Source organism: Coprinopsis cinerea (genome assembly GCF_000182895.1).
Source record: "Coprinopsis cinerea okayama7#130 chromosome 12 map unlocalized cont3.12, whole genome shotgun sequence".
NCBI lineage: Eukaryota > Fungi > Basidiomycota > Agaricomycetes > Agaricales > Psathyrellaceae > Coprinopsis > Coprinopsis cinerea.
The window spans coordinates 1,046,818-1,073,559 of NW_003307533.1; the positions used below are offsets into that span (position 1 = coordinate 1,046,818).

The following is a 26,742-nucleotide window of genomic DNA, read 5'->3' on the forward strand; positions in this document are numbered from 1 at the left end:
TAACGGCCCGCATCCCGCTAGTGTATTTACAAGAGAATATATATCAATGGCTCTAGCCTCCAATAGGCATTCTTCTGGGCGCGAGCGCGAGCGTGCCGAAGGTGTGCGCCAGCGAGCGCCATCCACAATCCACCATGGTACAAACGGACTCGTAACCTGCCAGGAGCCTGCGAGTTGGCCCACAGATCAAGTGTTGGTGGATGTGGCTGACGGTTCTTTGGTATACTCAAGCGTATATTTGTGAACATACTATACTACTTGTAGCTTCGACTTACCTCCCAGTCTACTAGAACCTCACATCACCCGATTCCGAACGTACCTTCCTCGTTACACCAACGTACCTTCCTCTCGACGTCACAGCAACGATGGGCCAGTTCTTCGAAACGATCCCGCCGTGGCTTATCCCTTGGATAGAGAGCCAGAAGATATTCTGGGTGGCGACTGCGCCGCTGGATAAGGAGGGACATGTGAACGTGAGTCCGAAGGGCTGTTTTGGGCGGACGTTGGGTGTTGTTTTGGAGGGGGATGACCCGCTGGCTGTGGAAGGGTCCGATAACGAGGGTGGTGGGGGGAATAGAGGGCAAGGAGAGGAGGATTGGAGTAAACTGGAGGGTGTGTCGGGTGGGAAGTTTGTTGGTGAGACGAGTGCGAAGAGGCATTCGAGGGCTGTGTGGTATGAGGATTTGACTGGGAGTGGTGAGTTCGTTCATTTCTTGTGTTGTTTGGTTTGTGTTCTCCTGAGGGGAGGTAGAGAGAGCTTCAAAGGCTAACGTGAATTTGGTTCGGTAGGTGTGGAGACTATCGCGCATCTGAGAGAGAATGGACGGATAACGCTGATGTTGACTGCGTTTGAGGGGCCGCCGAGGGTTTGTAGGTTGTTTGGTGTTGGTGAGTGACATTTCGCCTTATTGAATCTTTTGTTCTTTTTTTGCCTGTGTTCCCGATGCGTTGTGAGACTCGGACGAGAGTACGGGCGCTTAGTAACTCGAGCCCCTGCCTTCCGCGCTTCGAGGGAACACTGAAATGACTAATGGACGGCTCGGAATGGGGACTAACCATGGGCGATTGATTAATATTATTTTCCAGGCAAAGTATTTGAATTCGGAACACCGGAGTATGATCGACTTTTACCGCCTCAGAAGCGCCAGCCGGGGTCGAGAGCTGTGATTTGGATTGATGTGCATCGGGTGGGGACTGTGAGTGCTCGTTTCTTTGTTTCTTGAGTTGGGTTGCTTGTTTTCAGGGGGAGTGTGGGGGTGGTGTCGGGGGTTGAAATGAAGGCTCAGGCTGGTAGGCGCTTAGTGCCGGGCCTCTTTGGGGATGGTGATGGGCGCTTAGGCTTTGATGGCGAAACCTGGATTTCTTCTTCGACTTGTACAGACATAGTGAAGGGGGAGCCCGAGGGCTGACTTGATTTGATTTGGCTTATGCAGAGCTGCGGATACTCGATCCCGTTCTTCGAATTTAAAGCTCCGCGCGTGAGGCTGCACAAGTTTGCGCTGAAGAAGGAGCAGGAGGATGTTGATTACGCTCGGGCGTGTACGAACGGCAATGCTGGGGAGGATGGGGCTCCTGGTGGTGGACCAGATACCATCAATCCAAATGCGGATGCAGGTGCTACGACGACGAATGGGACCGAGATAGGGATGACGGATAAAGGCCTATTGGCGTACTGGAAGACGCGGAATGCGACGAGTCATGATGGGTTGCCTGGGTTGGACGTGGCGTTTACCGTCCACCCTGGAAGAATGGGTGATTGGCAGAACGATGGGACGTTGGAGGGGGCGAAGTGGGGTGGGTTGGTGGATGATGAGAGTGTTAAGAGGGATGTAAAAGGTGATGATGGGGGTAAGGAGGGAAATGATAGATCAGGAGGGAGTAATGGAGGTCGAGGTGGGTGGGGAGGAGTTGGACCCTCGCCGTTTGGAAATTTGGTGTTTGGGTTTGGAGTTGGTGTTGCGGTTGGGTTGGGGTTGGCGAGGGTGACGAGTAGATGAGTTCTATGATTAGGTGATTAGTATTGGACTGTTTATCAACAATGTAATGAATATCAGTGAATGTCTAGTATTTCCTCGTTCCTCACTTCTGCCGGTGGGCAAAAGTCGCTGAGTGTAGGAACTTTGCAGGAGGTATGCCGCCATGCCGAAGCAACTCCAAATCGTGGGAATGATGCCGAGCAGTTCACACTTCACAGCCCTGTGGGCGCTTGTTCTCAGCTTGATCCAAGGTTGCTCCCAAACCAACGCTATCCCCTCATCCACATCCTGTGGCGAACCCAAACTCAGTGAAGGGACCTCGTTTCTTCTAGGGTGGAAGAATGGGGCAGTTCCTGTCAGCATCGGTGAGGAATTTATTCGCCCATAATCTCTGGACGATGATGTTGATAGATCGAAACAGCGCGCTGCTGGAGGAGATGGAGGGAAGATGCCAGGAACCTGTACGATCGGGTTTTTTCTCAAGGGTACCTCACCAATTGACACACCGAAATGTAGACGACTTTGAGAACGAAAGCCGCTCGATGTTCGAGAATGCTCGGAATGTCAACATCCACGGTGGGGTCTTCCACCAAGGAGACGTACATGTGCAAATCAACAACTATACCTCCACAAACTCACCAGAAAGTCGACGTGCGTGTTAATCATACCATATCTCTCTTGATCGAATACCTGACTATGCGAAGTGGCGCTTGTGGCCAAGTTGAGCCGCTGGCTGGCTTCCAGCGTCAATTTCAGAACAATTCACAGCGATGTCAGGAAGAGGAGGACTGCTGGGACAGGCAGGTGGCTTCTTGACACCCGGCTTTACCGTGAATGGAAGAAAAGTAGGAGTGGGGTTATCTGGTGGATGGGCAAACGTGAGTGTTCCCTTCCGTGGTTGAAGCAAGGCCGTGCTAATGCAACTCTGGTCTAGCGGGCGCTGGCAAGACCGTGCTTGCGTGAGTACAGCGCGTCTTTGGGTGTACAGCACCGACCGAACTTCTCTTTAGATCGACGATCATCGATGATCTGCTCCCGCTCGAGGACGACTCTGAGCGGACCTGTGTGCTGTTTGTTTACAGCCGCTACACTGAACCGCTGGCTGTGACCGACATCGTGAAATCGCTGATCAAGCAATGCATCGAACGCAACCACGATCTTGCGAGGGTCGTCGAACCGGTCTACGAGAAACACCAGCTGGAAGGAACAGAACCCTCGATCGATGAACTAGTCGACTTGCTCCAGATGCTGGAGAGCTATTTTAATCGGGTTTACTATGTCATTGATGGTGTAGACGAGGCCCATCTTGATGTCCGCTTCGACCTCATCGAGGTTATCAACAAGCTGCAAGGAAACATCATGCTGACATCCCGACCCCTCGACGAGCTTGGCGCCGACCTCGAATGCGCCGTCTTTTGCGAGTTGACTGCACAGGACAGCGACATCCAGTTGCACATGGAGGAGAAGCTCCAGCGGTACAAACAGTTGGGTCGGGTATTGGACCAGAGTGACTGCAGGGAGGAGATATTACACGACATCATTGAGAAAGCGGAAGGAATGTAGGTGTCGAAAGTAGCGCGTAAACGGAGTGTACTCGAGCTGACTCCCTTCAGGTTCCTTCACGCATCCCTTCAACTTGATGCTATCCAGCACTGTCATTCCTATGAAAGCATACGACAGAAACTAGCAGCATTTCCAACGGGGATAACAGGGATGTATGCGGCCAGTTTGCGGCGAATACAGGACCAAGACCCGGAATCTCGCGAGCTGGCCACGCGAATCTTACTCTGGCTAACCTTCGCCCGAGGTCCGCTCATTATGCGGGATTTGAGATACGCATTGGCAACGGACCCCGAAACCGGCGAGTTCCATCCTGAACGGATGCCACCCGAGGAATCGATACTTTCGGTGTGCTGTGGGCTGGTTGAACACCACACAAGCAATATTGTTCGCCTAATTCGTAAGTCTTTCTCTACTCTTCATGGATGAGCTCTCAACGCCAACTTATCTAGATTATACGGCCCAAGATGCCCTCATCCCCCTTCTACTTGAAGACCATCCCCAACCGCACATCCCAATCACTAAAGCCTTGATTCAACGAGTTCTTTCCAGTGGAATACTCCAGGCAGGGTTTCAAGAGCTCGGTCAACTTCATGATGCATGGGAAGATGAGCCGCTCCTTCGATACGCCCAAGAAGAGCTAGGCGCCCATATCGAGGAATGCTCCGCCGAGATAACCACTGTCGTCGATGACTTTCTACTGCGATGCAGCGGATTCCCTATGGATATTGGGGGCCTATTTGATGTTTGTCAACCCCCTCACGTCGCTGCTCACTACGGCCTTGGGTCTTACTTCAAGTCTCTTGCTGACAATGGCTGCAATTTGGATGCGCAGACACAATTCCTGGACCACACTGCGCTGCATCTAGTAGCAGAGAGCGGGAATGAACAAGCTGTAGAGCAGCTGATTCAGCTAAACGTTGACCCCAATGTCGCCGGAATTGGCGGGTGGACACCGCTCATGCGTGCAGTATACGATGGCCACCGGGCTGTTGTGTTCCAGATCCTCCAAATACCCGGACTCGAGGTCGATGCTGCGGATAGCCAAGGTCGGACGGCGCTGATGTGGGCAGCTCGTCAAGGCCATCACGATATCATCTCTCGATTCTTCCAAATCCCCGGAATCAATGTTCACACCGCTGATTACTCAGGAAGCACTGCACTCATGTTGGCAGCGGAGCAAGGCTCCGTCGATGTTGCCTCTCAACTCCTTCAGGTTCCCGGAATCGAGGTCAACGCAGCCAATGACCAAGGATGGACAGCGCTAATGGTGGCAGCGTACCATGGCCACGCCAACGTCGTCTCCCAACTCGCCCAAATCCCCGGAACCGAGGTCAATGCGACGGATAACGAAGGATGGACGGCGCTGATGTTGGCAGTGTTCTATGGTCATGGCGATGTCGTCTCTCGACTCCTCCAAGTCCCCGCCATCGAGGTCAATGCAGCGGATCACACAGGAGGGACAGCGCTGATGAAGGGAGCGCACAAAGGGCATGTCGACGCCGTCTTTCAACTCCTAGAAATGCCTGGAATCGACTTCAATGCATCAGATAACCAAGGATGGACCGCGCTGATGCTGGCGGTGTTCCATGCGCGTGACGATATCGTCTCTCGACTTCTCAAAATCCCGGACATTGAGGTCAATGCAGTGGACCATGCAGGCGCGACGGCGCTGATGAAGGGAGCACTGCAAGGACATGGCGATGTGGTCTCCCAACTCCTCCTGATCCCAGGTATCGAGGTCAATGCAACAAGCAAACAAGGATGGACGGCGCTCATGTCAGCGGCGCACGGTGGTCACGCCGATGTCGTCTCACAACTCGCCCAAATTCCTGGAATTGAGGTCGATGCAGTGGATATCGACGGATGCACCGCGCTGATGTTGGCAGCACAACAAGGCCGCGGCGATGTCGTCTCTCGACTCGCCGAACTGTCGGATATCAATACAGCAAATAACCAAGGCTGGACGGCCCTTATGTGGGCAGTGGACCGGGGCCGCGACGATGTGGTCTCTCGACTGCTTCAAATCCCTGGCATCGCGGCCAATGCATCAAATAAACAAGGATGGACAGCGCTGATGTTGGCAGCATACCGAGGACACAACGATGTTGTGTCGCGACTCGCCCAAATGCCTGGGGTGGAGATCAATGCAGCAAATAACGAAGGATGGACGGCGCTGATGGTGGCAGCGCGGGTAGGTCACAACGATGCGGTCTCGCGGCTACTTCAGATCCCCGGAATCGATGTCAATGCGACGGAAAGCAAAGGAGGTTCGGCACTGTCGATAGCGGCGCTCGAAGGCCATTCCAACGTGGTCGCTCAACTCCTCCAATTCCCTGGAATCGAAGTCAATGCAACGGATAACAACGGCTGGACAGCGCTGCTGTTAGCAGCACACCCAGGCCATGACGATGTAGTCTTCCGACTCCTCCAAATCCCTGGAATTGCGGTCAATGCAAGGGATAGCAACGGTTGGACAGCACTCATGTGGTCAGCATATATGGGCCACGTCGATGTCCTCTCTCGACTGCTATTACACCCTGACATCGATCCCGACGCCCGAAATCATCACCACTGGACGCCGCTCACCTTAGCGTCTCAGCGTGGTCACCACGATATTGTTCGTCTATTACTCGAGTGCGATGGCGTCGACGTCAACGCAGCTGACAGTATCGGCAACACCTCTTTGATCATGGCTTCATGGTCTGGTCACCGACTCGTTGTGGAGCTACTTATCCAGTCTCCGGGAATCGACCTCAATCTCAAGAACAAAAGACGACTGTCGGCTCTCAAGGCGGCGCAGCAAATGGGGCATGAAGAGATCGTGGCGAAGCTCATCGAGTTCCAGCAAAAGTAGACGTCAGGGGGAGATACTGAGGTTCCCCTGGCCGGCGAGACCGGTGTACCAGTGGAGGAGTCAGAGTAGGCTGTAGCAGTGGCATTCGTAGCGTCCTTAGTTTGCATGAATCATATTTCTTGTCGATTCGTACTTGTTGAAGTCCAAGTCTCACTCTTTTTTTCGGACTTGAGTACGAGTACTGAATTTAGGCGAACAGTAGTTCGAACCACGATACCTAATGTACAATTCAAATACACGAAAACGGGGTGATGCGATGCTTTGAACTTGCGAAAATCTAGAATGCTCCTGTTACTCGTGAACGTTGAAGCGGTGGACCAATGAAACTGCTAGGATGGTAAGTATGTACCTTCAGTGCAAATGGTGTACTAAAAACCACAAGATCAGGGGATAAAAGTGGATGAACAGTAAAGCGGAAATGAAAATCAGTCCGTAGAATGTACAAACGCGATGAAATGGGCGATGGAATGGTGCAATGAGGAGCACGGGTGGAAGGTCTTGCCAGTCGAAAGCAGATCGACGTCTCATTGAAACCAAATCCCGTCACGTCTCGTTCTTGACCAAATCCTGTAGGATAGGCCGGCCCTTGAGCAGCCCAGTCAACTTCTTCTCCTCGTTCGTCGATTTCTTGCTGGATCTGGCCTTTGAACTAGGCATGGTGGAGGTCTCCGTGATGGAGGGGTCACTCGCGACTCCTCGAATCCTGGGCATCTTCTTGGGTCGTTCCGTAGATTCATCTTGGTTAGTAGAGGTTGAGGGTTTGGCGGATGATGAGGTTGATCCAGCGGCTCCACGCTTGAACCATCCATCCAATTTGGATTGGGTGGTTCGAGGAGCGGAAGGGTTGATTGTTGAAGCTGTCTTGCTAGAAGAGCTAGACGGGGTATTCTTGGTGGAAGAAGTCTTCGAACCTGTCGACGTTGACTTTGTCTTAGTCGAAGCGTCCTTTGACGAGGCAGAAGAAACCGGCATAGAAACCACACGGTTTTCTTTCTCCTTCCCCTTCTTCCCGCCCTTAAACACGCTAGGAAGACCATTCGTGGACCGTGACCCTTTTGAGGTTGAGGGGGTAGATTCGGCAGAGGACGCGGAAGCTGAGGATGATAGAGTGTGGTCGGAAGATGAAGCGACCAGTGTACAAGGGGTGGAGATCCCCGATGAGCCAACGAGTGTCGAAGGAGTCGAAGTACCCGACGATACTCTCGAGGTGCTACGCGGACTAAGGGAGGAAGAACCAGCGCGGCGATGAGTTGGCCCGTCGAAGACCTCGATTTCATCATCGTCGTCCACGTCCATCTTGGTAGACAAGACTACCTCCACGTCGTCTTCAAGGTCGACATCAATTATCGTTGGACTGGACCTTGGCTTGGCATCGACCACAACGACCTCGTTATCGTCGTCCTCCATAGCTTGTGCAGGTCGTTTTCGAGGCGATGGTTTCTTCGCCGGTTCAAGTTCGTCGTCGACCACGACTGTATGGTCCCCAACGTCCGGTTCTCCAGTCGATACAACCTCGTCAACAGGATCCTCCAACTCTTCTTCCTCCACCTCGGCCTCTGTGTCCTGTGCGTTCCCATCCCAGGGCAAATCCCCATGGCACCTCTCCGCCCCCTCCTGCAACGCATACACCCACCCCTGCCCCTCCATCAACTCAAAGAACTGAGATAGAAGCGCGTCACTTTGAAGGGTAGAACGAGACCCGAAGATGACAAGTTTGGACCGGGCGCGGGTAAAGGAGACGTTCATTCTGCGCCAGTCTCTGACGAGTTCACCGATCTGTGATAATGGAAAGTCGTGGGTTAGGTCACATATTGGGATGGATAGGAAGGAGGATAGCGCACCTGGTTCTCGGGGTTCGACCTCACGAGTGAAACGACAATACAATCTTTGTCTCGTCCTTGACTCTTATCCGCTGTCAGGACTTCCACTCCATCCAACCCTCCTCCAGTACCCACGCCACCCTCGTGCCCACTACCCCTGACATTCTTCAACTTCTCACCCAACAGCTTCACCTGTTGCCTATACAGCGAGATCACTCCGACTTGGTCCTGCCGTACACCACTTTTGACCAGGGCCTCGACGAATTGGACTACGAGCGAAGCTTCAGTCGTGTTTTGGACCAGGTCGCCTACGCGGGAGTCGTACGCGACGGAACCGAGGGTCGAGGTGTCGACGAAGATTGCTTTGGTGCTATAGGATGGGGATGTGTTAGTGTTCTTGGTTCTGGTGACGATAAGGGACGTACGATGGATCGAGTAGTTTACTCAACCAACATCCGTTCTCATTCTTTCCATTACAGAGTCTGTCATCGCCTGGCTCTCCCAGCCCCTGTACCCTTCGCATCCTACCCAACCGCCTATGCATCCTCCTCACAGCCATCCCACCATCGGGCAACTCCAACCTCCTCCCCGCCACACTCTCACTCCCACATTTTAGGCGGTCGTCATAGATGAGTTTGTTGGAGAGCAGCATGATGGAGGCGTTCATGCGGTATTGGTGCGTCAGGTCTGTTACGCTTTGAGGGTGTGCGGAGGAGAGGAGGCGGAAGAGGGAGACGTCGAGGCCACCCGTACGGGCTTGGGGGTTTTTGACCTATGGGTGTAGAGATCAGAGGAGGGTGTAGGAGGAGAAGGGGTGAATGGAAACGTACGAGAGGAGGGAGTTGGAAGTGGTCTCCGACGAGGACGAATTTATCCGCGTGGCGGAGGGGACCGAGACATGTTGGAAGTGTAATTTGTGACGCTTCGTCTACTATACAGTAGTCGAATTTGCGTTTAGTGAATATAGGGCTGCGAAGGAAGATCGGTTAGTTATAGGTTTTCAGCCTCGAAGAAAACAAGGAACTCACTGATCGACGCCTAAGCACGTCGAAGCAACCACGGGGGGTGACAACCACTGCTTCTCCAGTCCAGCCACTGTCTGAGCTTTAGGCCGTGCTTCGAGTGTGTACCGGCGTGCATCCGGGTGGACTTTATCGATGTTACCTAGGCGTAACACTTTCACGTCCCAGAACCCAGAGTTCTTCCTCTTCTCATTCGCCCGACCTTTCCCCTCCTCAGTCACCTGGCCTTTCTCCTCGTCCTCTTCACTCTCACTCAACTTCCGCAAAATACTGTCGACTGCCGAATGCGTGTAGCTAGCCAGCAAGACGGTCTTACCCAACGCTACCAATACACGGATGAGGGCAGCGATGACGGTCGTCTTGCCCGTCCCTGGCATACCGAGGATGAGAGCGTAGTCTTGGGCGGAAAGCACTTTGTGCAGGGCGGAGAGTTGGGTGGGGTTGAGTGTGGAGGTGGCTTGTTGGATGGAGGCGGCAGTGGAGGGTGGAGTTGGAGGTGAAGGCGGGGATGGCGGTGAGGGCGGGGGCGGGGAACTGGATGTAGACGAGGTAGAAGGGAAAGGCAGTCCCGGAATTACAGGTACAGGGCCAAACACCGGCTCTCGCAGATCTACGATTAGGGACCTCCGTTTATGATCCCCCTCAACGTAGAACAACTGCGCGAGGTTGTTACGCATACGTGACATACCACCGAACAACTCGTCTTTGTCGATTCGGAAGATTAGTTCTTCTTCGTCCCCGTTGGTTTCACCATTCGTGTTCAGACGCACTTGAGAAGAAAAGGGGTCGAGGTTCCAGGATGCAGGGGTGGATCTGGTAGACGGGCTGCCACCGCGTCGGGCTTTCAACACGTTCACCCTCTCCTTTAAAGCGTCCAAATCGAGTACGTGGTCCACGCCGACGGTTATCTCATCCGCGGTGAGAGAGAGGATGTACCCTTGGACGAGAGCGAGGAGGTAGGGCTCGATTGAGATCGTGATTGCGTCGCCGGGGGACAGGTGGGTATGAAGGAGGGTCGGGGGTGGCGTTTGCGATGGGTGTTGCGACGCAGGTTGGGAAGAAGGTTGGGAGGTGGAGAAAGGGAAGAACTGCGAGGAAGGCTGGGAGGAGGGAAAGACGAACGACTTGGCTCGGGTAAAGGTGTACGTGAATTTGTGGATCCGACTACCTGTTACTTGGTTCGCGTCGTTCTCCGAGTGGAGGTCCAACTCGCCGACTGTTGCGCTCTGAGAGGTCGAGGTCGCCCCAGAATTTGGGTGCTTCAGATCTTGCTTCATGACCATGCCGCTCAGACACCGCCCTCGTTTCTCCCGCTCTACTGCACCGACACGCCATAGCTCGCTCTTGTACCGGACGAGATCTTTCTCTTCGAGCGAGAGGAGACGTTCCCAGGTCCTGAAGAACAGGGCATGAGAGGGGTTGAGGTGGGAGGTCTTCATGGCGTAAGTAGTGGAGAGGGTGGAATGTGTGGAGGAGGGCGGTGGGGATTCGAGTGCTTTGAAAGTGGGTGTTGGGATCAGAGATTTGGAAGACGTGGAAGATGGGGATGGAGTAGAAAGGGCGAATCGGTATAATGTACATGCGTCAAGGACGTAGCATCGTTTACAGGTATGATCGGAATCGATTGGAGGAGGGAGGAATGCTTCTTCGAGGTCTGGTTCTGCTGTGCCACAGGCGATGTCTGTGTCCACTTGCATGCTGTCATCTGGAGCAGGGAGTTGGGCGGGATCGGTTGCGCTGTCGCGCATACGGACCATCATCCAGTTTGCGAGTTCGTTTCGCATGATGAGGAGCCCACGGATTTCGTTGCGGCCTCTTGGAACCTGCCGGCGCGGGTGTTAGCGACTCGAATACGGCGAGAGGGAGAAATGTACCTGGACGATTTCGCCTGTATCCTTTTGAGTGTAGAAGAGGAGCCCTTTGTCAACTTCGACGCCGTAGCGTTCGCTGGCGAGGAGGGTGTAGAGCATCGTTTGAGCACGGTGCTCCATTCCACCCATCGAGCGGCCTGTTTTGATTTCGAATGGGCGAGGACCAGAGGTTGTGGGACCTATGCCGTTTCCTAGCATGCTGGGCAGAGTGCCTTTTCCAAAGAATCCGGGTTTACCAGCCATGCCCGGTCGGCCAGGTGGTGAGCTAGACTCGGTTATCACTGCTTCGACGGTTACGTCCAACTTTCCTTTTAGCCCATACTTTGGTGACCAGATATCTTCTTCCACTTCATGTATACGTGAGATGGCGAGTAGATTTGTTTTAGAAGAGGAGGTGGAGCGGGTATCGGAGAGAGTGGCCTCCGGTTTGGGAGTGGAACCGATGTAGCGAGAAGCGAATGAGGAAAGGGCGCGTGCACGGTCTCGGAGTGTTGCGCGGGCTGTTTCCTCGCTTATATCTAGGACTACGAGACTACCTAGACTTGAGACGATGATAGAGTCAATTTGGCCGTTGATAAAGGATGGGGAAAAGGCGAGTTGGGGATCAGGGTGGAGGAGACATCGCTGGATTAGTTCGTGCAGCATGTTTCCCCAGACAAGAGCCGGTGAGGTGTCGTTTGATGCACGGACGAGTGAGGAGAGGAGAGGTTTCCGCGGACATTGTGGTGCGTTGGAAAGAGAGGTGGCGGTTAGGAGGATGTCAGGGTGCAGGATTACCAGGTTTGATTGGGAGGTGATTTCTATACTGGGCGGGGAGGTGCTCGAGAATGCCCCGAGAACGTTGATGGTGTCGCCGGGGTGGACTGGTGTCTCGTACCAGTCGTCAAATAAATATATGGTTCGTGGAGAAGAATGGTCCTTGGATACATGGGCGTGGAGGACTTTGCACCAGCGACCATTCAAGTGGGAATCGGAGACAGAGTCGACGGTGCAGCGAGTGGCGGAGTCTGCGTCTGAGACTGAACGAGGAGGAGGTTTGGGTTTAACTGGAGAGGCAGCGGGGCTGGGGACAGCGTCCCAGAAGGAGTCGTCGAGGCCTTCCACCAGAGCATCGAGTCCCTCCATCGTCGTCGCGTCAAACACACCACGCGCTCTCTCCAAACCAAGTCGCGTCTCGCGTCACATGCCCCTCCCTCCTGCTTGGCACCGCTGATCCCATCAACGCTCTCGGCATCATCCGAGGCACCGCCGCCACTGGCGAAATCAACACAACTCGAACGACGACGAACGACGCCCTCGACAAAACTCTCTCAAAGTGAGTGCTGAATCTTTGCTGTTGCATGCTCTGGATGGTCGTTGGGAAGAGAATGAGTGGCTGGAGAGGCGTTTTGAATGGAATTTAGGCGCTGGATGCGGATCGAGGGGACTTGGATGACGCTGACTGACTGTCGCTTGGGTTGTTTTATAGATGGTGCGTTATCTCTGGATTCTATGGAATTGGGATGATTTCTGACGATGGACGATTTGGCGTTTATAGAAGGTCGAAATTGACTCTTTCTCGGGCTACCGAATCTACCCCAGCAAGGGCAAGCTCTTTGTCCGGGGTGACTCCAAAGTGCGAATCTCTCCATCTCAGCGAGTTATCCCAACCTCACCACCGCCTTGAATATGCCAGGTCTTCCGCTTCTCCGGCTCCAAATCCGCTTCCCTCTTCCTCCAACGCAAAAACCCCCGCAAAATCGCCTGGACACAAGTCTACCGCCGCATGCACAAGAAGGGCCTCACTGAGGAGGTCACCAAGAGGAAGTCGAGGAAGACTGTGAAGCACCAGAGGGGTATCGTCGGTGCTGACTTGGCTGCCATCGCCGCCAAGCGGAACCAGACCGCTGCTGTTAGGGAGCAGCAGAGGTTGGCTGCTATCGCCAAGGCTAAGAGCGAGAAGAAGGAGAGGGAGAGCAAGAAGGCCAAGGTGCGTTCCAACTTTGTTTGTGTATCCCGGACCAATTATTGAAGGATGCGCTTGTAGCCCGCTGTTCGTCAATCGATCCCCTCTGGACCCAAGGTGTCCAAGCAGCAGATGAAGGGTGGCAAGGCTGGCCGATAAGCGATAATTACGAACAACAGGAATTTTGTCGCGAGTCGTTCTATCCCTCCATTTTTTGTTGTACGATGATTTCCACTATGTTTCTATGCACGCATGCCCCCTTCTATGCAACAGCAACATCGCACGACGCAACATATTCGCTTTTCTTCTTTCTTGGTTCATGGAAAGAGTGCTATCCGTGTGGACGTAAAAGGTGTTGCGGCGTTCTTTACTTTGAAGGTTGGGATGCGACTACTTCTTTTGACCCTGATTGACTCTTTTCATCGAGTTGTGGTGTTGTGAGCGAGTATCACTCGCTTGGAAGCCTGATGGGATTGGGAGCACAGACAGCCCAGCGCTTAACCGCTTCACTTCGCTGCCTATCAGATCTTGTTTCTGCTATCTTGCTGAGCGTTCGCTTCCTTGGGGTTCCGTCTGATCTGACGTGGCGAGGTTAAGTGGATTGGAGAACTGGCGTTTGAGGAGGATCGATCTTGGTCGAGGAAGGGGAAGGGGAACATAACCCTTCGTCTCGCAAACGGTCAGCGCAAGGTATGGAGGACTATGATAACGACGTCGTCGTAGTCGATACCAATTCAAGGTCCAGCGCAGCGATCTCGATGTCGACTGAAATAAAGACGACGACGATGAGGCAGACGACGCTGAGCTCGAGGTGTTCGAGGAACGATGGTATACTAGAAATTCAAGAACGAGAAGAAGTTAACTGGGGTATTCGAGAAACCGGCCTATCCTGCAAAACTTCGCCAACGACCAGACACAGGGAGTTTGGCAAGGCGTGGATCTGCATCCAGGCTGGTCACCCCCTAGTCCTTGTTTGCCGAGTCCATATCTGATTCCATGCGCCTACATATTCCTCTGATCGCAGATTGGCCACTGTTGTTTCCATTGACGCCTGGAGAGATCAAGATGCAAGTTGGAAACTCCTATGGTCGTCGGTATACTACTAATACACACGTCCGCTGCGTTTACGTCGATACCGTCGGACTGAAGCAACAGGGGAACAATATTGCAGCGACCATAATCCGACGCTGGGCCCGGAAGTTAGGATCGGCGTCAGGGTGGAGTAGAAGTCGTTGCAGTAGTGCCGCCCGGCCTTGGTCGTCCGCTACATTGACCTCGATTCCGGGGAATCCGAGTAGTTGAGAGACGACGATGGCGTGGCTTTGTTGCGCTCCCCTTATCAGCGCCGTCCCACCTTGGTTATCCGCCGCATTGACCCCAATTCCGGGGATTGTCAGAAATTGAGAGACCACGTCGAGGTAGCGATGCGAACATCAGCGCTGTACATCCTTCGTTAAATTTTAAGCCTCCATTGAAGAGATGGATGCTTCTGCCTTGAATCGCGGTTCTGAGGACGTCGATGTCCCTCATCTTGTCGGGGAGTAGGTGTTTGGACGGAATGCATGGTATTCCAGGGAGATCGTAGCCATAGTGAGGAATGCATGGAATGCAATGTAGCACCGGCCTTGTTTAGGGCGTCAAACAAAACAGTATTCATCTTCTCGCCCTCGCTGCGCATCAAAGAAAAAAGCAATCCAATTCGGGACCGTGTCGTAACTCGTCCAAGAACGTGAAAAAACCAAGTCATTCCAAAAAAAGAGTTCGTCCAAGGGTCGTTCCAACAAAGGTGGGGTAGAAACGATCAAGAAGGGGGCTCATAGAAGATGAAACGTAAGACGTACTTCGAAAGTAGTACTCAGAACGTAGAAACGTAGAAGGGAGAACATGAAAGGGAGAAAAAGTAAAGAGTAGAAATTATTAAGACATAGATACAACAAGAGTTTCATACGCGTAACACGTAAACGTAACCGTACGTAGCATGCGAGCCGGGTGCGTGAGGGCGGTGTCGGGCTTGGTGGATTAGGCCGAGGTGGGATGGTGTTTCGTGTTGAAGGCGAGGTTGGGTCGGGGTCGGGTTAAGGGTAGACCGGGGTCGAAAGAAAGTGCATGAAGTGGGGTAGCCGTAGAGTATACTTCGGTGTAGTAGAGACCACAGTTTACTTCTTGTCATTACCGACAGTTTTGACGATTGAAACGACAATGATGACGATGATGACTGCGATGGCTACACCGATGATGATTCGCATCTGTTATACCAGTTGTATGGTGCCATGAGAGTAGAATGGTTGTATCGTGTGATGGGTGAGACGATTGTCGTGGCGATTGTGGTGAATTGAACGGGGGAGAAAGACCGAGATCCCAGGAATGCGCAGTAAGGACGATTGGTTAGCAGTGTGTACGGGGCAGTGAGTGACATTGATGCGCGCACCTTCATGTCTTTCCACCTTGATAATCACGATTTGGAACCAGACCAGACAAGCGGGCGCAGGGAAGAACGATATGTACTGAGCGAATGATGCTGGCATTGGGGAAGGAGGCGGGCTTACCACATGTTCTAGAGAAGAAGCCAGAGGGTCAGCGAATGGATAGATAAAAGATTTGAGAGATTACACACCTTTCGCACTCTGTTTGCACCCCTTCGGAATCCTTGTGCAGAAACTGCCAGGTTATCTGCATACACAGAGAACGAAATCGTATCGCAGTATCAGTATCCAAGTCCACAGCCCGAGTTGCAATACAGCCAAAGGATTATCCTCTTCATCTCGACACCAAAACCGCAGGATGAACGAGAAGACATGATGGAGAGATGAACGCACCAGTCTTGTCCTGTAACGAATCCAATCTCTCTCCACGTTCTGCGACTTTGGTGATATTCTCCCTCATGATTCCGACTGTATCATCTATCTGGGCTTGGATGGCGGCTGTCTTTGCGTTTCCTGCGCCACCGCCTGTGGACCCTGGGTTACCGCTGGAGGACCCGGCGCGGGGGAGGTAGGGGTCGTATGGCTCGGACCTGCATCCAATTCAGCGTTCGGTTAATTATATGGAACAATAATGTGAATTGGGGGTGGATGACTGACATTGTGGAATTAATGGAAAGGTTCTAGGGGTTGTATTAGATGGAGAGGTACGAGGAGGAGAGGGAGGAGAGAGCGTACCGAGTGAAGGTTGTGTGGGAGCAAGGCGCAGTTGAGAGGTTTAGTGGCGATGGCGATGGCCGTCGTCGTCACTGTCCATGTTTGGTTCGACGCCGTGGAAACAACAACAACCTTGCACCGCCATTCAACCCCATGACTAAGCATCCTCTTGTCAGAACTTCGTCGTATTCAAAGGGGTATCGGGTATAGAACTAGATAGCAGAGGTACGTATTACATTTGTTGTAAGGAGCGGGGTGTATGTAAGTGTTCGTTTATTTTTCCTTTACGAAGCCCAAAGAAAGAAAGAAAAAGAACAGAGACTATGCATCTGTGCAGTCAAGTAGAATTATCCCGTAAATCGATTCAAAAAACCAGCGTAGTTAGATGAGCAGTGTTCCCTTCAAGGGATCGGTTTTGAAGAAAAAAAGTAGGCAATTGGCCATATAATGAATGGATAAATGAGGGGAAAAGAAGTCAGATTCTTAATCCTCTTCTTCGTCTTCATCCTCTTCCTGGATCGCATGTTTGAATGCCGGTCCGGCTCGCCCACCAGGAAGTTGTCGTCTTCCTCCTCGAGCAGTACTTTCTCCAGTGACGCTGGACGAGTCCGAGCTTGGCAGAGGAGATAACCTCTCCGCGGGGGAATGCCCAGCCCTCCCGCGCCCACCCACGGAACTGACCATCGATTGCTTCCCACCACCGTTCCTCTTGGTGTTCCTGTGCCTCGGCGCTGGTGACAATGTCACAATAGGCTCAGGGTTGATGGGCGCACTCGAAGACGAGGACGAAGAAATCGAAGCACCCATCTGACCCAGCCCACCAGCAAACGCCGGGATATCGTCATCCTCATCGACCCAATCGCTGTCATCACCCGCGCCGGTAGTGGTACTGAACGAATGACGCCCGCTAAAGACGTCACGAAGTGTCGCGGGTTCGTTGGAAGAGGAGATGACGAGGACTTCGACCGGGAGGTGTGTTGTCCGGTTTTGCCATCCCGGTGGCTCGATCCCCCAGGATTTCTTCCAGCTGGATTTGGAGAGGGTACCCCCGCCTAGGGCTGGGCTCGAGAAGGGGTTGGAGCGTTTGGAAGCGAGGAAGGACGTGGGTGGGCGTGAGCCGCCGATACTATCTGAATCGGAATACTTCCGGCTGCGATAGGGTGAGGAGTTGCGAGGTGCGGAGGAGGATGACGATGTATTTCCGATGACGTTGCCGGTTTCGGTTTCTGACTGTTCGTAGAATGAGGTGGGTCGAGATGAAGGAGGTGAATAGAGCGAGGAGGTGGCGGAATTGGACCGTGCGTGTGGGGGACGTGCGAGGCTTTGGCGGATGACGCGCGTAGATGAGCCTGAACCTGCGCGGCGGTGATACTTCTGCATTGGAGAAGCAGTTCGGAGATGGAGAGAGCCTGAGGAACTGGCGGAGGGAGATTTGCGGTGGCGCGGCTTTTGGCGGGAGGAAATGCTGTGGATGGATGAAGGCCGGGAAGAGTGATCACCTCGCTCAGAGTTGGGGGTGTGGCTGCCCATGGCACGGATGTTGCTGAGTTGCTGAGGAGAGTCGAGGACTGGGATTTGCATTGAGGTGATGGAGGATCGTCGCGAGTTGACGCTGCTGGACCGACGAGACGACATCGAGGGACGTTTAGCGCGGTGTCCGGTGCTGTTACGCATGACCTTAGCGCTCGCATTGCTACCTCGACGCTTGGCCGTTCCTCCACCTCCTGCTGTCCGCGTATAGGTTTGCTGCGGTGTAGATGGCACGCGGGGATTACTATCAGTGGAATCTTTACGCTTGCCCTTCCTGTCCTCGTTGAACCAGAGACGCAACGAAGTCAGGATGTTCGCCTTGTTTCGATGTTGGGTAGGCGCCTTGATCGTTGCCGTGTCGAGATTGGGTGCACTGTGTGAATGGGGCATCTCCCCACGCAAAGGGGCATGTGATGGCCCTGCACCATTCTTCGCATCTGCCAGAACCCAGGGAGACCCGATCTGAGTCGAATCATGGGTTTCACTTGGGGGTGGTGTGGCAGGGACGTTGTAATCCCTCTGAGCCTTCAATGGAGGCGACTTGGTAAGCTTCGATCCTCGTGGGTCATGAGAATGGGATGAGCGAGACTCTTCCCCACTCGTGTTGCGCTTCTCGTTATCGTTGTCCTTGTCCTTGGATTTTTCCCGCTGCTCGCGTACACCTTCGGTCGACTTCTTTCGCACAAGTCCGGCAGCTTCCAGTGCGGTTGTCGCACGCTGCATGATGCTGACACTACCGGATCGGTTCTTTCTACCTTTGCTTTCTTTCATGCTGCTTCCTGGTGTTGAAGGATGCGATCGGGGGAGCTCATGGGTTGTCGATGACGAAGGAGAAAGCATCGGTGAGCGCGTGGGTGATACAGCCCTAGGAGGGGTGCTCGGTTTCGCGAATGTTGGCGTTGGGGGAACGAAAGCCAGCTGCGGGGCTGGTTTGGAGAGGTACGTCGGGGAAGGCACCAACGATTCGGTTTGTACTCCAGCTTGCACTTTGCGCACCTTCCTTGACGATTTGAGCTCGGATTCCGCGCCGTTAGTCCGACCATGAGGCTCTGTGGCTGTTGTGGGCGACACAACGTCGGTGGGTTCCTCCAGGGCTCGCTTCTCTGCCTTCTTCTTGAGCATCCACCAGATTGCACCAGCCGAATCGCATGCGTCAGAGAGGACGGAATGGACGATCTGGGCAGTGTCCATTCCCAGGGCGCTAAGAGAGTTGAGTAGCTCTCGTTCGAGGGGAGTGGAGAAGATGATTGGTGTTGGTGTGGTAAGCAAGGAAGCAAAGTCTAGGCTGTGCGAAGTCGGTGGTGGGAGTGGGGTGAGGGGGGTTGGTTCTGCGTCACCTTCGCCCGATTTGGCGTTGTCGACGGAGAGGGAGAGCACAGACGACACCGAGCGTCGTTTGGTACGCGCAGGCGTACGAATCTTGGATGGTGGGGGAATCTTGGACCCAGAGGAGTTGGACCATGAGATGGGTCGGAGTTTGAGAGATTTGGACTCGACTGCATCGTCTTCTCTTCGAAGGGTTGAGCTACTTGCTCTATGAGTGATAGAATTGGGGGTGCTGTTAAATGGGTCCCCGTCTGGGTCGTTGTCGGGTGTACGTGGAGGTGATGTAGATGCACCGTTGATAAAGTTCGTGTCGATCGTGAGTTCGTCAGGGTTTTCTTCGTCAGGTTGTGGGATGGTTAGGAGGCTGGTGTCAACTGAGAGGGGAGATTCGGGTTCGTATGTGAGGTCTTTGGTGGTGAACCACGGGTGGGCGAGGATTTGTGGGATTGTAAAGCGCTTCATTGGGTCCTTTACCAGGATGTTCTTGATGAGGTCCCGGGATTCTGGAAGGCGTCAGAGAGCGCAGAGCGCAATAAGAGGGAACATACCTAATGATAGCCACGCTGGATCCTCGAATTCCCCTTTAATAATCATTTGTCTCATTACATCTTCGTTATCATCGTCGAAAGGTAGTGTCCCCGTCAAGAGACAGTATAGAATTACGCCGAGTGACCAAACGTCAACCTCTGGAGGCAGAATTAGGTTAATATGAGCCCTAGCAGGATGGTAACTCACCTGGCCCTTGATACTTCTTTCCCTGCAACATCTCAGGAGCTGCATACCCCGTCGTACCGCAGAAAGTCTCCATGAGTGAGCCTCTTTCGTACTCTCGGGTGAAACCAAAGTCGCCCAGTTTAACCCGACATCGTTCGTCCAGCAGGACGTTCTCCAGCTTGAGATCGCGGTGGACAATTCCCGTTTCGTGAAGGTAGGCAACTGCCAGGCACAGTTGACCGAAAATGATCTTGGTTTCCTCCTCCGAAAGACGGCCCTTCTCGACGAGGTAGTCAAACAGCTCTCCACCACAGCAGAGCTCTGTGACTATCCAAATGTGGGACTCTGTGGCAATAACTTCGTACATCTGGGTGATATGGGGGTGATGCAGTTGCCGGTGGTGGTGGATTTCCCTTGTCAATGTCGCTGACATTGCTTTCGGGATTTGCTTGATTGCCACTCGGGTGGAAGTGAGACGGTGTGTCCCCAAGCGAACCTTGCCATAAGCGCCTGTCGACTGTCAAAGAAGAACTCGGCTGGGTCAGGTCGACAACGCACCTTCCCCTATAACTTTGCCCAGAGTATAGTTTCCTACAACTCGAATCTTTGACGAAGCCAACTCCTTCCCCAGCTCATTGTAGGCATTGGCTAGTTGCGCTTTTCGGTTTTGGTTGACGGATTCTGAGTATCTGTGACCGTGATACGATGGCATAACCACATGTGCAGCGTTAAGAAAGAAAACGAAACTGAATCAACGAAACCATTCCCAAGTTCTGACGGCCATCATCGCGCGACGCGTGAGAATGGAGCCAAATACCGACAAACTGGGTTCCGACTCGGCCCTGTCCTCATCGTCACTGGTCACCCCTGAAGGCTATGTAGGAGTTGAGTGTACTTTGCAGGCGAGGAAAAGACTATCTAGCTTCTGCTTCACAAACCCCCTGCTTTCCCATGCCTTCGATGTGTCCTGTCCATTATCCGACAACTCATGTAAGTGTTATATTCTTAGATTCTCCACTCTTCGGCGAGCTTCTTTCCCACTTATTACACTCCACCTTCTCTAAGTATAGACTGCAGTCCGGGCAAAGACAATATCTCTCGTTCTCGTCTGTTCAGCCTTGATGTTTCTCACTTGTCCACAACCGACGCATCTAGTAAATCCTTTACTAAGAAGACAACGGACGACGAGGGTCGACCATTCGCACCGTCTATTCCTCATTGAACCAATCAGTTCGACCTACATACTCTAGGCCTCCCTGAGGAAATATGAACTGAAGCCTTCAAGGAGAGGAAATACTTGTCCATCATTGAATTATCCCGTTATATTCGTGCAAAAAGCGTTCGAAACATCATGGCTCGTGGCGGACCTCGAGTATACGCAGTGTGCTCAGTACGCGGTAGACACTTCCCATCTTAGCACATTTTTAAATTGGGACCACAGCCCTTTGGAAGTATGTATAGAGACTAATAATATCTCGGTTGAGCCAAGCGTAGTTCATGGAAATGAAACAAAACATCGCTTGTGCACTAAGGAAGCGTGCGAATCAACGGCCAAATACCTCCAAACTTGCCGAGTCGGCACCGGCTACTGCCTCCTGTGTCGCCCCAATCGCTTTCTTTCCAACTTCCAAGCCCATCTTTCCTTTGTCTTCTTTGTCTTTTAACAACCAAAGCTAGTACCTCCCGTATAGCATAATGGCCGACCAACTGGTAAGTCATTTTGGGTTTCTGATTCAGCATCGTGGACTTTAATCTAATCCTATCTTCTTTCATCGCTGTTCCGCAGTCTGAAGGTACGGTTGTTTGAATGAAGATGTGGACGGGGATGTGAGAGGCTAATGTCGTTGTTATTTTTCTCGTGATGGATTTTAGAGCAAATTTCTGGTATGTGCTTGGTTTATCGGACGCGATCTCCTCGTTGGAGCGCGTTCAGGGGGGTTGGGATCGTGCTAACGGGTTGCATGCAGAGTTCAAGGAGGCGTTCTCCCTTTTCGACAAGGGTGCGTGTTTTATCCTTGCTACCGCCGACGGTGTTTTCTAATGAATGATGCTGGTTTATTCAGATGGCGATGGCACGATTACCACCAAGGAGCTCGGAACCGTTATGCGCTCGTTGGGCCAGAACCCCACCGAGGCTGAATTGCAGGACATGATCAACGAGGTCGATGCGGATGGAAACGGCACGATTGACTTCCCCGAGTTCCTTACCATGATGGCCCGCAAGATGCGCGACACCGATAGTGAGGAGGAGATCAAGGAGGCGTTCAAGGTCTTCGACAAGGATGGGAACGGTTATATCAGCGCGGCTGAGTTGCGCCATGTTATGACCAACCTTGGTATGATTTCGTGATTAAATTGGGATTTGGGATGGTAGGAGCTCAATTGGGGTTTGTAGGCGAGAAGTTGTCCGACTCTGAAGTCGATGAGATGATCAGGGAGGCTGATGTTGATGGAGACGGCCAAATCAACTACGAGGGTGCGTTCATAATTGTGTTATTGGCGCGGACATTGGATTCACGTGGTTCGTGCTTTCAGAGTTCGTCAAGGTATGCTTCGATGGGTTCTGGGATGAGCGGTCTGGGTTAATGACTCGATTAGATGATGCTTTCCAAGTAATTCACGACCAAGGATTAAGCAAAGTGGAATTGATTATCTGTAGTAATATGCAACAAATGGACTCTCGATTGCTCCGATCGTGGGTGAAAAGGCATCTTGACATCGCGGAACAGCGGAACCCTCGGGTAGGATGGCAGGTGTACACTAGTGCATTGTGCATTCCGTACCAGGGTCGAACCATTCAGGGTAAGCGCGAACTGGCTGCTGATGCAATTGCCCCACGAACACGAACTACATGTCGGTCCAGCTTTCCGTTAGCATCCTCAGAGTCGAATGTGTATGCAGGAATCCAAAAATCCAATTCTAATGTACCACGGTATAAGATATCTGCCATACTCCAAGTGTATACTACGATTCTGCCTGCCTTTTCCTTCTTTTATCTTTCTATCTCGCGTCCAATGTCTACTCAACAGCTTGCACACCATCGTACTTGGGCAGACGTTCGCAAGCCTGTGCCCAGTCGATGTTGCCGTTGACGAGGTCCGTAACGGTTGCGACGACCTCATCGATCTTGCCGATGCGTTGGTCCATGGTATCTCGTTCACTGAAAGAAGGAAATGGTAGAGTTAGACAAGTGGATGCAAAGGATAGTGAGATGCTTACCGAATGGTGACGGTGCGGTTTTGGACGGCTGGTAGTGGGAATGACGGCGTCAGAGATGAAGGGGATGGAGCTTTGAAAGAGGGGACGTACAAGCAAAGTCGATCGTAAGACCGTATGGTGTGCCCAACTCGTCGTTTCGTGCGTATCGCTTGCCGATGGAGGTGTTGGAGTCGTCGACGCGGGAGAAGACACCGGCTTTGCGCAGTTTAGCGGCTGTTGGAAGGGAGGATGGAGTTGTCAATGGAACTGTAGAGGGAAGAGGGCGGGACGACGAATGACGTACTGATTTCCTGGACTAGAGGATCGAACTCTTCGCGTGCGCTCAGAGGGACGATGAGCACCTTGGTTGGTGCAACGAGTGGTGGGAGGGAGAGAACCTAGATAGATAGGTGTAAGGTATTGCGGATGGTAAAGGAGGTGATGTCACGTACACCGCGCTCAATGTCTTGCTCACGGGCCCAGAAGCTGTGCTCGAGCAAGCAATAGAGGATGCGGCCCAAGCCGAACGAGGGCTCAATGACGTTGGGGACGAATTCACGGACTGCGGGAGAGGTTAGGTGGTAATTGGATAAATGTGGAGTCTTGGCGCACTAGATTGCTTAAAGGTCTTGCGCTCGATGGTGAGGACTTCGGGGGTCAGGGTGAATTCTTTGCCCTCCTCGGTCTTAACAACGGCAGAGCTGATTATGAGGTGAGTATGGATACTAGGAGCGCGGGTTGGCGGCGTACCCTTGAGCGAGTTCACCCTTCAGTTTGATCAATGCAGCTTCATCCAACGAGTCGATGTGCTTTTGGAGGATACCGGCGTCGCCCTTGAAGGTCTTGCCCATGACCTTCTTGTTCCACTCGGGAACCTCCTTCTCGGTAACGATAGGCTCCTTCAAAGCCTGTCTGACAATCAAAGGAGTGCCAGTCTTGTTGCTGTGGACGGACAAGTCGTATGCAGCACGATCAGCACACCCAACACACTCGGTCCAACCATAGCTGTTCTGGATTTCGGCGTCCCAGCAGTCCGTTGCGTAGTGAGCCATCTCGTTGCCCATGTGCTGGCGGAATCGCAGGCGGGCAGGGTCGATACCGATGTTGATGAGGTATTGGTATATCCGTGCGATGAAGTAGCCGAGGGTCTCGTTGGCGATGATACCCTTGTCGACGGCTTCGCCGACGGTGATCTTTTTGGTTTCGGAGCTGCCTGCTTCTTGGGTGTGCTTGTCAAGGGCCACGATTTCGACGTGTCGGACGTCCTTGAAGGAAGGGTGGCTCTTATCGTCTGGGTCGACGTAGTGCTCGACTTCGGCCATGGTGAACTCGCGGACGCGGAGGAGGCCGGCTCGAGGAGAGATTTCATTGCGGAAGGAGCGGCCGACTTGAGCAGAAGCGAAGGGGACGCGACCGTTGTTGTATTCGAGGAGACGGTTGAAGTTGAGGAAGTGACCTTGAGCGGTTTCGGGGCGGAGGTAGCCCTTGTGCTGGCCGGTGGGACCGATGCTGCTTTGGAACATGAGGTTGAACTGCTGAGGTTCGCCGACTTCGTTGTCGGTATCGGGGTTGCGGATATCGTGTTTCCTGCACAGTTCACCGAGTTCGGGGCCGCCGTAGTTGTCGAGCTTGGACCAGTGTTAGCGAAGGAAACAATATGACAGCGTTTGACGTACTTGGGCGAGGATGGTTTCGTATTCCTGCACGACAGCGTCATCCAGCTTCACTGCAGTTGCCTTTGCAGCCTTTTTCTTCTTCTTCTTGGGGTCCTCAGCGACTGGAGCAGCTTCTAGACCGCGAGCTTCTCTATCGCCAGCGAGGCGGGCTTCAAGGACGTTTTTTACGAGGTGGTCGCCACGGAGGACGTCTCCAGTCTTGACATCCTTCACCATCCAGTCGGCAAATCGAGCGACGTGACCAGAAGTCTCGAAGACGGCAGAGGGAGTCATGATCGTGGTATCGACTTCGAGCATTCCCTCCTCGATGATGAAGTGTTTTCTCCATTCTGAGATGATGTTGGCCTGCAATGCTGAGCCTGGTGGACCGTAGTCGTAGAGACCAGCAACACCTAATCAAAGGCTACGTTCAGCAAGCGCGATTCAAGGGAGAGATTAGAATATGACTCACCTCCATAGATTTCGAATGCTGGTGCGTAGAAAAAGCGACGGTTGAGTAACGCTTCAAACCTCGTTTTATCGAAGGAATGTGCGGTTTTGTTGACGGTCGAAGCCATTTCCGAATAGTATCGTCGAAAAAGCGGATTCGATCTTTGTCTGTAGTGAGAGAACGAACGCAAGATATGCACTCCAAATCGCATTTGCAAGTTTTGAATAAGCAGGTCACGCACAAACACTTGGCTTCAATTTCGCCGCGGCCAATGACAGGCCCCGCTTACTTGCCGGATCATTCCCCATCAAAATATTTTCCGGCGCCGGGGCCAGCAGCCGGACCAACCTCCACAGGTCGGTTCCGGAGTAGGCCACCCAGAGCAGGACTAGACTCGATGCCAGTCTCCTTGGTAGTAACTCCGAGTGTGTAGTAGATAGGTAAAACAAGTGAAAAAACGAGGAAGAGGAAAAAATAGGGAAGGGAAGAAACTAATACTACCAAGGGAGACTGGAAGAACTGTAAGAGACGCGAGCACATGAGAATTCAAACTCAGCTGGTTGCCCCAAACCGGTAAGGCAGCCCCTAGCCAAAGTCACGGGGAAGCCATCACCGCGTCGCGCCGACACTCAACGAAGGCTACGAAGCTTTGACGAAGCTCTGTTTTACCTGCGTTTTCGAGCATTCACTCTCCCCGCCCTATAGCCTGGCTTCACTATGACATTTCAGTATGTTACGCCTGCCCGAAAGCGCAAAAGGAACAAAGAAAACGAAGGTCCCATCGAGTTCCAATTCCAAAACTACACTCCTGCCTCTACCAGCTTCAAGAAACCGCGGGTTCCTCTCCAGGAGATCACACCACAAGCAAAGGAGGCGGCGAAGGCGGAATATATACGTCTACAGGAGGAAATGAAGAATGCTGGGGAGAAGAGGCTGCAGGATCAGGTGGAGGAAGGCATGGAAAGGTTGAAGGAAGCTGGTGAGTTAATCCTTGTAACTCGCATCATGGTTCCTTCCTACTCACCCGTAACCTCTAGGATTTAACTTGTTCTATTCATTTATAAAAGGCGTTTTCTCATCAAAGGATCGCGCACGAAGCTCGGGGTAGTTGGAAGACTAAAGTCTTTCCACACCCAGTTCCAACATCCAGAATAACATCTTCTCCACACAGTATCTCTCTAGCCGCCTGTAGTTGTCATTCAAATGGCTTCCTTTCGAGTTTTCGTTCCGCCAATGCTGAGAGCTGTTGAAGATTCACTTCATCTTTCTTGTACCTCCGGGCAGCACTTGGCTTTGGAAGTGTAGATTGGATAGTAGAGGGGACTTGTGTGCTCGTCATACCGCATGCAACGATGGATTAACAACTTTTCTTTCAAACTCGACCGCTTCAACATCCAGGGCTGTCTAAAACACTGTTTCAAAGGTTCCTAAATTATCGAGACCGCTGTGACGCGACGCGATGGAGCGCGACTTCCGTTTTGGGATAGGGGGCACGGTTACTTCTTTTGGGCAAGTTGCTGAGTTTGAATTCTCATCTACACTGCCGGGCCCTCAGAACGTCCCCGTGATGCCCTGAGGCCATCTGTCCTGAGTTCGAACCCACCCGCGTCCTGATGGCAATCTGTGCACCGCAGTTCCTCAGGACGTATATCACCACTTTGCATGAAGCATGTCCCATTA

The 26,742-nt window shown here is 52.8% G+C and overlaps 9 protein-coding genes across 9 annotated transcripts; 4 read left to right on the plus strand and 5 right to left on the minus strand.

Annotated features, from left to right (window-relative positions):
• Nucleotides 1–365: 365 nt before the first annotated feature.
• Nucleotides 366–6,393, plus strand: CC1G_11473 (ankyrin repeat domain-containing protein 50; the record flags this gene model as incomplete). The annotated part of the gene is made up of 11 exons (XM_001834907.2): nucleotides 366–696; nucleotides 790–888; nucleotides 1,087–1,196; nucleotides 1,434–1,893; nucleotides 2,116–2,198; nucleotides 2,398–2,437; nucleotides 2,493–2,627; nucleotides 2,911–2,935; nucleotides 3,059–3,535; nucleotides 3,590–3,936; nucleotides 3,989–6,393. 11 exons carry the CDS (start codon nucleotides 366–368, stop codon nucleotides 6,391–6,393), a joined length of 4,512 nt encoding a protein of 1,503 aa, XP_001834959.2.
• A 543-nt stretch (nucleotides 6,394–6,936) lies between these two features.
• Nucleotides 6,937–11,827, minus strand: CC1G_11474 (DNA replication helicase dna2; the record flags this gene model as incomplete). Its single annotated transcript, XM_001834908.2, has 7 exons — nucleotides 6,937–8,169; nucleotides 8,235–8,583; nucleotides 8,639–8,985; nucleotides 9,044–9,182; nucleotides 9,242–11,058; nucleotides 11,110–11,642; nucleotides 11,797–11,827. 7 exons carry the CDS (start codon nucleotides 11,825–11,827, stop codon nucleotides 6,937–6,939), a joined length of 4,449 nt encoding a protein of 1,482 aa, XP_001834960.2.
• Nucleotides 11,828–12,405: 578 nt separating this feature from the next.
• On the plus strand, nucleotides 12,406–13,359 carry CC1G_11475 (60S ribosomal protein L24). Its single transcript, XM_001834909.2, has 4 exons — nucleotides 12,406–12,577; nucleotides 12,644–12,721; nucleotides 12,782–13,075; nucleotides 13,133–13,359. Exons 1-4 carry the CDS (start codon nucleotides 12,575–12,577, stop codon nucleotides 13,208–13,210), a joined length of 453 nt encoding a protein of 150 aa, XP_001834961.1. The 5' UTR covers nucleotides 12,406–12,574; the 3' UTR covers nucleotides 13,211–13,359.
• A 1,848-nt stretch (nucleotides 13,360–15,207) lies between these two features.
• CC1G_15422 (hypothetical protein) lies at nucleotides 15,208–15,297 on the minus strand (the record flags this gene model as incomplete). The annotated part of the gene is made up of 1 exon (XM_002910099.1): nucleotides 15,208–15,297. The coding sequence occupies one exon, from the start codon at nucleotides 15,295–15,297 to the stop codon at nucleotides 15,208–15,210; it is 90 nt and encodes a 29-aa protein (XP_002910145.1).
• A 296-nt stretch (nucleotides 15,298–15,593) lies between these two features.
• CC1G_15423 (hypothetical protein) lies at nucleotides 15,594–16,353 on the minus strand (the record flags this gene model as incomplete). The annotated part of the gene is made up of 5 exons (XM_002910100.1): nucleotides 15,594–15,605; nucleotides 15,666–15,721; nucleotides 15,868–16,064; nucleotides 16,132–16,154; nucleotides 16,210–16,353. 5 exons carry the CDS (start codon nucleotides 16,351–16,353, stop codon nucleotides 15,594–15,596), a joined length of 432 nt encoding a protein of 143 aa, XP_002910146.1.
• Nucleotides 16,354–16,671: 318 nt separating this feature from the next.
• CC1G_15424 (CAMK/CAMKL/MARK protein kinase) lies at nucleotides 16,672–20,125 on the minus strand (the record flags this gene model as incomplete). The annotated part of the gene is made up of 3 exons (XM_002910101.1): nucleotides 16,672–19,547; nucleotides 19,593–19,730; nucleotides 19,780–20,125. 3 exons carry the CDS (start codon nucleotides 20,123–20,125, stop codon nucleotides 16,672–16,674), a joined length of 3,360 nt encoding a protein of 1,119 aa, XP_002910147.1.
• Nucleotides 20,126–21,453: 1,328 nt separating this feature from the next.
• Nucleotides 21,454–22,374, plus strand: CC1G_11477 (calmodulin; the record flags this gene model as incomplete). The annotated part of the gene is made up of 8 exons (XM_001834911.2): nucleotides 21,454–21,468; nucleotides 21,545–21,551; nucleotides 21,631–21,642; nucleotides 21,726–21,758; nucleotides 21,822–22,094; nucleotides 22,154–22,234; nucleotides 22,294–22,304; nucleotides 22,357–22,374. 8 exons carry the CDS (start codon nucleotides 21,454–21,456, stop codon nucleotides 22,372–22,374), a joined length of 450 nt encoding a protein of 149 aa, XP_001834963.2.
• A 276-nt stretch (nucleotides 22,375–22,650) lies between these two features.
• Nucleotides 22,651–25,239, minus strand: CC1G_11478 (glycine-tRNA ligase). The gene is made up of 9 exons (XM_001834912.2): nucleotides 25,084–25,239; nucleotides 24,633–25,024; nucleotides 23,707–24,584; nucleotides 23,569–23,657; nucleotides 23,409–23,518; nucleotides 23,261–23,354; nucleotides 23,068–23,190; nucleotides 22,978–23,005; nucleotides 22,651–22,918 (listed from the first exon to the last, which is right to left on the minus strand). Exons 1-9 carry the CDS (start codon nucleotides 25,187–25,189, stop codon nucleotides 22,777–22,779), a joined length of 1,962 nt encoding a protein of 653 aa, XP_001834964.1. The 5' UTR covers nucleotides 25,190–25,239; the 3' UTR covers nucleotides 22,651–22,776.
• A 540-nt stretch (nucleotides 25,240–25,779) lies between these two features.
• On the plus strand, nucleotides 25,780–26,170 carry CC1G_11479 (hypothetical protein; the record flags this gene model as incomplete). The annotated part of the gene is made up of 2 exons (XM_001834913.1): nucleotides 25,780–26,041; nucleotides 26,100–26,170. 2 exons carry the CDS (start codon nucleotides 25,780–25,782, stop codon nucleotides 26,168–26,170), a joined length of 333 nt encoding a protein of 110 aa, XP_001834965.1.
• Between the last annotated feature and the right edge of the window lie 572 nt (nucleotides 26,171–26,742).